We start from the raw sequence: 9,959 nt of genomic DNA, 5'->3' as shown, positions 1-9,959 counted from the left end.
CATGTTGACTCGTCTCACGAAAAAAATTCGTAAGACCGTCATAAGAGACATGACGTTTTGATTTATGTGTACTGCACATTATATATTTTTTAAACACATAGAGAGATATATTAAATGTATGTATATATATCATTGGAGTCAAGTCATGCAACTAGTGCTGCTAGTGTCTCCAAATTTTTGTTCCCCATTGTTCATTATTTCATTGTTATTTAATGAATACAGATTGAAATTTGGACACTACACTAGTTTGGCCAGCTCTGTTCTCTCTGCCTAACACAAACAAATTCATTCAACCAAACCCCAAATAATTAATAAAATTAACCTTCGTTTTTCTCCCCTTTTCTTTTCTATCCCCACACACACACACACACACACACACACGGGCTCTATAAAACACCCCGTCGCTCCTCCTTTTCAACGCTTCTCTCCATCAGATCTCTCCTGTTTTGAGATGCGTACTTTCTGATACAATCTCCCTTTTTCAAGTCCCTCTTCTAGGTTCTTCCTCTTTCCCTCTCTACAATCTAGAGCATGCTCGTCTGCACGTATATGTGTGTGAATAATATATATATATAAATGTATATGTAATGAGTGTGCATACATACAATCTATAAATGCGCACACAAAAACACGCAAGTGGCGGAGAACCCATTTGGTTTATTCAATTGTTTTCTTTGTTTTATGCGTTTTCTGATGTGGGTTTTGTTTTACCTTTGCCTTTTTCTTCTCTGGCTGTGACGCAGAGCGTGCGAGAGATTTGAGACATAATGAGTGAAGATAGGAAGAGGAAAAATATGGAGAATAATGGTGGAGCAGGAGGAGGCGCAGTCGTTTTGTTCAGCGATGAGGAAGTGAGAGACATTAGTGGATTCCAGCGATGTGATGATTACGTAATAGTGACCTGTGGCTGCACAAGCCACACTTATGGCGATGCTGTTGGGACTCTTAGGGTTTTCGCTTCTGGCGAGCTCGAAATTCGCTGCGAATGCACCCCGGGTTGTCAAGAAGGTTTGTAACTATGCCTATATATTTGGACGTGCGCGCTATCATATGATTGTTCTTTGTTGTTTTCGACGCACAAGATTATGATATGCCTGTGTCACGTAACAATAGTATTTTTACTAGTAATGGGATTCTAATGTGGTGCATGAATGCCTCGATGGCTTTGTTTTATGGGTTTAATAAGTATAGTTAGGGGTTTGATTGGTTTATATGTAAAATGTGTTCTGATTTGTCATGTAGGATTGATGTGTTCTTGTTATTTGGTGAATGCTTCAGTTTCTAGCTATGTATGTCGTCATGTGGTTCATGATTAATGTATTCTGGTTTTTCATTCAAAGATTGTGTTTTTATGGAGTTTGAGAGGTACCAAAAGCATAAACAGTGGATGAGGCGACCTACCACATTCCCCGAGTATGATTTTATGTATTTGGATTTGGGCAGAGCTCTGTTGTTCTGTTTGAAGAAAACAAAATCTGAAATCTTTTATTAGTTTGTGGGTGTTACTTGTGGGTTGCATATTTGATTCTTGTATATGGATTTGATTTCAAGTTTGCTTTTTGCTGTAAAATCTGGTTCAATTCTTTTGATTGCTTAAAAAGGGCTGGGATAGGACTGCTTTATGGTTGAGGTTCCTCCTTGTATATGTGGCAGCATATTGAACTTTCGTCCTGGAATTCTATGCTAATGGGAATTAATAAATAAGCTCTTCTTCTCAAGGATCTAAGCGTCAGATATATTTTTCTTTATGAAATAACCACTCAAATTCCTGTTAGTTTAGCCAGACATATGACGACCGTACATAGGTCATGGAGTCAAGTTATGTTAACGCAAACATTTTCTGGTACTGTTTTGGATCACAGCTCGGACAAGAGTTGTATGCCTTTAAGATTCTTTATGAAAATCGTGTAGTTCGAATTCCGAATTAGTTTGAACATCTTCTAAAGTCTGATTAACCTTCTGTCTCATTATAATACATGTAATGCCACCTTGTATATGCTTAGAAATGCACTAATAAAACTTTTGTGGCCTGATTATGCAATTTACATAAAAGTTTCCGTATGGTATACTAGATTGCCAAGGAATATGGAATCTAAATAATAAAATTTTGTTCATAATTTGTATTTGCCTTGTACTTTTATTTTCTTGTCACATAAATTAGCCAAATGTATTTCGGGAAATGCATCGATTAAATGTCTAACATATGCAGTCTGCACATAATCATGTACCACTTCTGACTGGAGCACGGTTTTAGTACTCAATCAATCTATTAATTTTGCCTTGTTTTGATGGATTTTACTGGCTTTGCTGAGAAAGTTGAATTTATGTGATCAGACAAGTTAACTCCAGCTGCATTTGAGAAGCATTCTGGACGAGAAACAGCTAGGAAATGGAAGAATAATATTTGGGTTATTGTTGATGGAGAGAAAGTTCCTATATTTAAGACGGCCCTGCTCAAGTATTACAACGAAGCATCAAAACATGCAAATGGATCCCAGAGATCAACTGGAAAAACCACCGGTCATCATGATGAGTTTATTCGATGCAGTCAGTGTAACAAATTGCGCAGGTTCCATCTTCGCAACAAGGAAGAATGCCAGATTTACCATGATGCTTTCTTAAGTGTGAACTGGACATGCAGTGATATGCCTCATGACAAGTATGCTCTTGTTCGCCGAAATCTTGAAATTTTTATATGGTGACATTCTTGAATTTCATTTCAAGCCACCTCTGGTTTTAAATAATTTATTTTTTTGTATTCATGCATATCACCTTGTTATCTCAAAAGAACTTTTTGGATGTATAGAAATGGTCTTAAACTACTGTTTCCCATGATCACTACATCATACATTTTGGTATACGGGAGTAACCTTCATGATAATAAATTTCCTCCACAAGCTTATATTTGTTATGCTAGTTACCTGTTTTGACTATAAGAGTTTGTGCAATTTAGGCTGTTAACTTGCATTTGAAAATGTAAGAGGGCAAACTACCTAGACTTTATCTTCCTTTTTCGCTTCAACCTTTTTTCCCCTGCAAGGACTCAAACATTGGTTAGATGGGATATTGTTTCCTCCAGGATATCTCAATACAGCAAATCCTCCAGATTTATGGTCAACCACTGAGGACTTATGTGAGGATACTATCACACCGTGCTTCCTGTTCATTGCCTAAAAGTAGAATTTTCTATTAGTTTCCTATTGGGAAAAAAAATACTTTTGATATTGTCTGAAAATGAGCTTACTTTTCAAAGTCACTAAAGTATCAATATGTGTTTTTGACAGTAGAAATATCATGAAGCTTCAGAGTAGATATTCTAGTAAATCTTCCTGCTCAGAATATGCACCGAATCTTCTGATTGTGATGCGCTTATTCTGGGGTTAAAAATTTAAGATTCTCCATGACTGAACCTAATCTTTGAATCAACCATTTGGTTTTGTTTCACAACCAACCATTTGAGAGTCGTTATAATCTATATTTATCATCATTGCTTGAAAGACCAAAATTTGCTATGCGCCACTGGACTAGCAAGATAAAAATTAGAAGTGGCTACTCCTGGTACCTTTTATATTTTTTCTTTCTGCTTTACTTTGAGAAAAACATAATATTCTCCTACGGAAGCACTTCCTTTCAGTCTTGGTAAACTGATTCACTTCATGCAACATAAAAGTTGATATTATTTATAGTAGTCTTCGTGAAATTCCTCATCTCGTGAGCCTAATGGTTTCAATTTGCATTTCAAGCTTTGGATTTAATCTAAATTGTATTTTTTTATCAACATTATAATGCAGATTATATGCTAAGTATGTGTTGCTTGATTATGTTTTGGATTGGTCTCAGTTTGAAATCAACTATCGTGGTTGTACAGTTCCAAGAATTTTTGTTGTGTTCAAAGTCTCAACACACATGTTTTTCATAAATCTTGCATTGTTTTTTTCTGCACTTGGTAATGATCTTCCAAAGATTTCTAAATATATTTGGCATCAGAGGCTATTGAAAGAACAGCCTTATTTTTCCGGAAAATATGAGTTTGAATGTATTCCCTCTTTGATGAGCTTTTAAGCTAAATATTATGTGATATGAAAAGTATTCATCCTCACCCAATAAACTACATCAGGACCAGTCTAGCGCTTCGGCGCAAAATAAGCTTATAAATTTTCTTAGTGTCTTCATCACCTTGCCTTGATCTACACTTGAATTTGAACTTTTGAGACCTCTTTCACATTTATCTTCCTTGTAATATCGTTTCTTAAGTTTTGTATTGTATTTGCCTTCTTAGCTTTCTGTTTTATACTAATGTCGTGTTTGCAGTGTGTAAATTTTGACTGCTCTCCAGTATATCTTACACGCAAGATAAGATGTACAGGTGAGCATCTAGTTTATTTAGGATTACTAAGTTCGAAGATGATATCCTTACCAGTAAAAGAAGTGCTTTTCATTTGCAGTCAAAAGTAGGTTGTGTTCTACTAGATTTGTTGAAGATGTGGAATATACTATATCCCCGTTACGATGTGGTCAGGGTTTTACGCTTTGTTATGGTGTGCAGTCGCCATTGTGGTCGCAGTGTTCCACGACTTATTATTGTAGGAGAAGAATGAATGACTAAGATTATAGAATTAACTCTTTTAGTAATTTGGATTAATTACTGGCGCGGATGATAACAGATTCAGATTAGTTAGACTCATTGTGTAGAATCTAAGTTGCAGACGGGCTCATCATGTGAGCCTAGAGACGTGACAGAAATTGAGTTTCAGTCACTAGTTTTGCAGCATTCGATAGATACATCCATTTTTCGTCTGAATCACTGTTTTCGCTGCGATAAAACTGATCTTATACTTGATGTGTATCAGAATTACATGTGATGACGATGAGGAACGAGCAAGCCGAAGGGTGTATAGGGGTTGCCCTCGGTCTCCAACTTGCAAAGGATGCACCACCTGCGTGTGTTTCGGGTGTCAGACTTGTCGGTTTTCAGGCTGCTGCTGCCAGACTTGCATGGATTTCACTACAAATGCTAAATCTTGATAATAATAAAATAAAAACGATGCCATCTCTAATTTATCGCTTTTTTTTTGTTTGGTTCATTTTCTTGATTATTATCCTAACCCATAGTGAAAGCAGCAGAATTTGCTGGAATTTTACCCCTTGCACTTGAGATTACAGTTTCCATTTTTCAGTGCTTTCCCCTGAACTCTTGATCATTCAATTTTAGTGATCGAATCTTTACTTTCTATACTTTTGTTTATGGAAGAAAAAAAAAACATAGTACACCAAAGAAAAATAGCTTATTCATTGAGCTGGATGTCTCAAGAAATTAATGTGTGACAATATAATTTATTTTTAAGAATGATTTTTCTTTTTCACGAGGTTTTTTGAGACAAATGAATGGTTATGTTCGAGGATCATGGCTAGACAAACTAGAAACATAGAGAAATTCTGTGTAATTACTGTTAAGTTTACCAACAAGTACAAAGAAATGATCATATTTATCGTTGGAATTTGAAAGAATTGTGATTAATAATTATTCCACGTTGGAAGTCAAACCAAGTTGTGTTCTCTTTATTAAATCCAAATGTGGACTTTGGGTTTGGGCTTTGGGGCGTTGAGGAGGGAGGATGCAAGCGGGCTCGGGTTCGGTGCAAAACACGGGCGCACGCTGGTTTATGACCCTATCATTATTTTTTGGACAAAAATTATTTGGAGATTATATTTATTATTTTCAAAAATTAATGTCTAAATAAAGAGTAAATCCACCACGTGAGAAGCACTCATTCGGCCAAACAGAACACTGGAAAATGCATAATTTCAGTAGATGCGCGTCTGCCCTAAACAGTTGCATTTCCAGTACATCCTTGTACCTTGGTCATCGTTTCCACATAAGATTAATGTGATACGGCGCAATTTCGTCTTGGAAGAAATGATTAAATTATTGCCTCGACTTTACCTAGCTGCACTGTTCCAGAATTAGAACACTCACATTTTCGATGCTTGGAATCATTGTGATTTCTTATGTAGGAATTATATACTGAATGTCCTCGATGACACACTGTTTAGTGTTTATTGTTATATCACAAGTGCCAAAGAGTTGCGAGACTACTTGTGAAAGAAATACAAGACAGGATTGCCGACATTAAGAAGTTTGATGTCATAAAGTTTCTGAATTTCAAGATTGTTCATACCATCATACCAAAACTATGATAAGCCAAGTGCAAGAGATTCAAATCATTCTTCATGATTTACTGGCGGAAGGAATGGTGTTGAATGAACCTTTTCAAATGACAGTTGTTACTGAAAATTGCTACCATTGTGGAAATACTTCAAGAACTACCTCAAACATAAGCGCGAGGAGTTAAAACTTGAAGACTTAATTGTCAAACTTCGGATTGAGGAAGACAATAAAAACTCCGAAATCAAAATATACTAGAGTGGAGGTCGAGACCAAGGACAATCTAGCATAATCAATCACTAGCCACATGAGAAAGCACCCTAACAATGATAGGAGATTGCTACTACATGGAAAATCGAACCACGTGGCCAAATATTGTCTTTTTCCAAAGGGAGACAATAGAAAGAGGAAACAAAGGCAAGCCAATGTAATTGAGGACAAGTCTGTATCGATAGACCTATTGGAGTTCGATCTATCTGCTATTGTATTTGAAAACAATTTGGTGTATAATCCAAGAGAAAGATGGATAGATAACGGAGCTACGCGCCACATTTGTAACGAAAAGGATATGTTTTCTTCCTACATTCCCATAAGTGGAAGGAAATTGTTTATGAGAAACTCTGAAACTTCCAACATCATAGGACATGGAAAAGTGGTACTCAAGATGACTTCTGTAAAAGGACTAATGGTTAAGGATATGTTGCATGTCCCAAACATTAGTAAAAATTTAATACTAGAGTCCCTAATGAGTAAGAAAAATTTAGACTAGTGTTTGAAGCAGACATATTTAAAATTAACCAAAAATTGTCTGTTTTTAAGCAAATAGTACCAAGAGAATGAGATCATCAAAATGAAGTTATCCGCCAAGAAGTCAAAAATAAAGTTATTACTTCTGCATACTTGATTGAGTGTTCTAATATATGGCATGAAAGATTAGGACATGTTAACTTCAAAACATTAAAAAGACTTGAAAATTTAAATCTAATACCTATTTCTAAAAGAAATCCACAAGAAAAGTGTGAGATTTATGTCGAAGTAAAGATAATCAACGTATCGTCCCATCGGTAACAAGAAGTACTACACCACTTGAGTTAATTCAAACTGATATGTGTGATTAAAACTTGTGCAACTCAAAGTGGGAAAAAATATTTGATAACGTTTATTGATGATTGCACAATGTTCGATTATATTTATTTATTGAAAAGAAAAAATGAAATTTATGGTCACTTCTGGGATGTTTTAGGACATGATGTGTCATTGGATGGAACTGAAGTAGACAAAGCAAATATTGATGTCATTGTCGATCTGCCCCTTCCAAAAATCGTTAAAGAAATTCGCTCATTTTTGAAACATTATGGATTTTATAGGAGGTTTATAGAAAACTTTAGTTTAATCTCTAAACTCATTTGTAACCTCTTAACAAAAGACACTGCATTTAAGTGGACTTAAGATTGTCAAAATAATTCTAATTAAATCATTAGACATTTAACACCAACTTCTATCTTGAAACCTCCTGATTGGTCTTTACCATTTGAAGTAATGTGAAATGAAGGTGATTTTTCAGTCGATGTAGTATTAGGTCAAAAAAATAAACAGTAAATCTTTTGTCATTATACAAGTAGAACTTTAAACAATGCTCAAATGAATTACTCCACAACTTAAAAAGAACTACTTGTTGTAATATTTTCATTAGATAAATTTCGCTTTTTTTATTGGAATGATACTTGTGTTTACTGATCATTATGTTGTTAGATATTTATTGACTAAACAAGATTCGAGTCACGACTGATATGATGGATCTTGTTGCTCCAAGAATTCAACATTGTTGTCAAAGATAAAAAAATCGAGAATGTGGTAGCTGATAATTTATTGAGACTAGTAACATGAGCATCTTGTGAAATCACTCCAATTAATGATAAATTTCACGATGAAAAATTATTTTTAGTTGTCTAGAAGCATAAGAAATCACCATATCATTCTTCATTAACACAGTTCTCAGACCCAATTTCGATGCATCAGTATACAAAACATAGTTTTCTTGCTGAGATGTCATAGCTAACACCGGAGCTTCCGTCAAATCATGATTTAGTCATTTAAAACCCTTCTGACAACTGGGGATCCTCTCATGCTTGACTCTCTTCTTCGTAAGAGAAGTAAATGTCACTGCCATTTTCAAAAATCCCTGAATGAAATGACTACAGTATCTTGCCAAACCCAATAAATTGCAGATCTCGGTGACACTCGTTGGCACGGGCCAATCTCTCACTGCATTCACTTTAGATGGGTTCAATTCAAATCCTTGATCGAAACCACGAGACCCAAAAACACTACATTCTCTAACCAAAACTTTCATTTATTGAATTTGGAGTACAATTGCTTGTTTTTCAAAATTTGCAGCACTATCATCAACATGTTCATTGTGCTCCTCTCGGCTCTTGAAATAGATCAAGATGTCATTGATAAAGACTATTATAAGTTGATCCAAAAATTATTGAAACACCTTGTTCATTAAATCCATAAACACAGATGACGTGTTTTTCAATCCAAACGGCATAACCATAAAATTATGATACCCATAATGGGTCCTGAAAGCTGTATAACAAACATCCGCTTCCTTAATCTTCAACTGATGGTACTCCAAGCGGAGATCTATGTTTGAAAATATTGATGTCCAATGAAGCTATGAACAAATCATCAATCCTCGGTAATGAGTACTTGTTCTTCTTTGTTAGCTTGTTCAACTCTTGGTAGTCAATGTACAGTCACATAATGTCATCTTTATTCTTAACAAACAACATCGGCACACCCTATGGTGAAAACTAGGTAATATGAAATCCTTATCCAACAACTCTTTCAAATCCTCATTTATGCAGTTCTAGTAGGTAGGGGTGAGCATTCGGTCGGTTCGATTACCGACCGAATTGAATTAGCCATAACCGAATCGAACCGAAATATTTAGCCATAACCGAACAGACCGAATTAATTTTCTTAACCGATGAAAACCGAACCGAATTAAAAACATAATTAAACGATTAGTTTTAGAAAAAAATGTGATTTAACTTCAATTATATATGTATATTTTCTTGAAGGCGGATGAAGTCAAGAGTGTAGAATAGAGAAGTGAGAACGATAAATTCGGTTAGAGAAATGAGAATGAGACCAATTAGAATTAGGGTTGATTTAAAATTTAAAATTAAAAAATATATAAAAATTGATAAAAAAAAATAAAAAAAATTTGGTTAATTAGGTTAACCAATTTCAAAATTTTTAAAATCTTAATCGAATCAAATTAATTGATATAACCAAATTTTTTTAATTGAAAAACCGAATTTCCGAAATAACAGAACCAAATTTCCGAATTGGCTAGGTTCGATCGGTTAATTTGGTTTAACCTTGCTCACCCTTACTAGTAGGTAGGGTGCCTTAGAAACGAGCGCTACATCAGGCACTAGCTCGATAAAGAAGTCCAGAAATTTCATTAAGAAACAGATCTAGAAAACATTAAGAACTTTTCCTTCAACTAGTTATGGTCGAGTCTCCTCAGAAATCACAGAAACACTAGCTAATAATTCTTTACATTTTTCTCAAACAATTATGCGCCTTCAAAGCTGAATTATAACAAGGTAATTTACTACTATGGGCAGCCTCGAAAACAAGCTGCAGTCCATGATGTGGTATGACTGTCCCTGTACTCTACTTAAAATCTATAGCTACCCCAAATTTCGTTAACTAATCCATTCCCAGAATAAAATCAAACTAACGCATAGGTAAAACTATCAAGTCATCATTCAAT

At 35.0% G+C, this 9,959-nt stretch overlaps 1 protein-coding gene across 1 annotated transcript; it reads left to right on the top strand.

Annotated features, from left to right (window-relative positions):
- Positions 1–336: 336 nt before the first annotated feature.
- LOC140805254 (protein ULTRAPETALA 1-like) lies at positions 337–5,231 on the top strand. The gene is made up of 4 exons (XM_073161506.1): positions 337–498; positions 744–1,008; positions 2,335–2,659; positions 4,851–5,231. The coding sequence occupies exons 2-4, from the start codon at positions 768–770 to the stop codon at positions 5,023–5,025; spliced, it is 741 nt and encodes a 246-aa protein (XP_073017607.1). The 5' UTR covers positions 337–498; positions 744–767; the 3' UTR covers positions 5,026–5,231.
- The last annotated feature ends 4,728 nt before the right edge of the window (positions 5,232–9,959 follow it).

The sequence above is a fragment of the Primulina eburnea genome, chromosome 11 (genome assembly GCF_022965805.1).
Source record: "Primulina eburnea isolate SZY01 chromosome 11, ASM2296580v1, whole genome shotgun sequence".
Taxonomy (NCBI): Eukaryota; Viridiplantae; Streptophyta; class Magnoliopsida; order Lamiales; family Gesneriaceae; genus Primulina; species Primulina eburnea.
This window is presented reverse-complemented; position numbering and strand designations above follow the sequence as displayed.

Coding starts and splice junctions, on each gene's coding strand:
- LOC140805254 (XM_073161506.1), top strand. CDS start 768: ATGAGTGAAGATAGGAAGAGGAAAAATATGGAGAATAATGGTGGAGCA. Junction 1,009..2,334: donor CACCCCGGGTTGTCAAGAAG/GTTTGTAACTAT, acceptor TTATGTGATCAG/ACAAGTTAACTCCAGCTGCA. Junction 2,660..4,850: donor AGTGATATGCCTCATGACAA/GTATGCTCTTGT, acceptor GATGTGTATCAG/AATTACATGTGATGACGATG.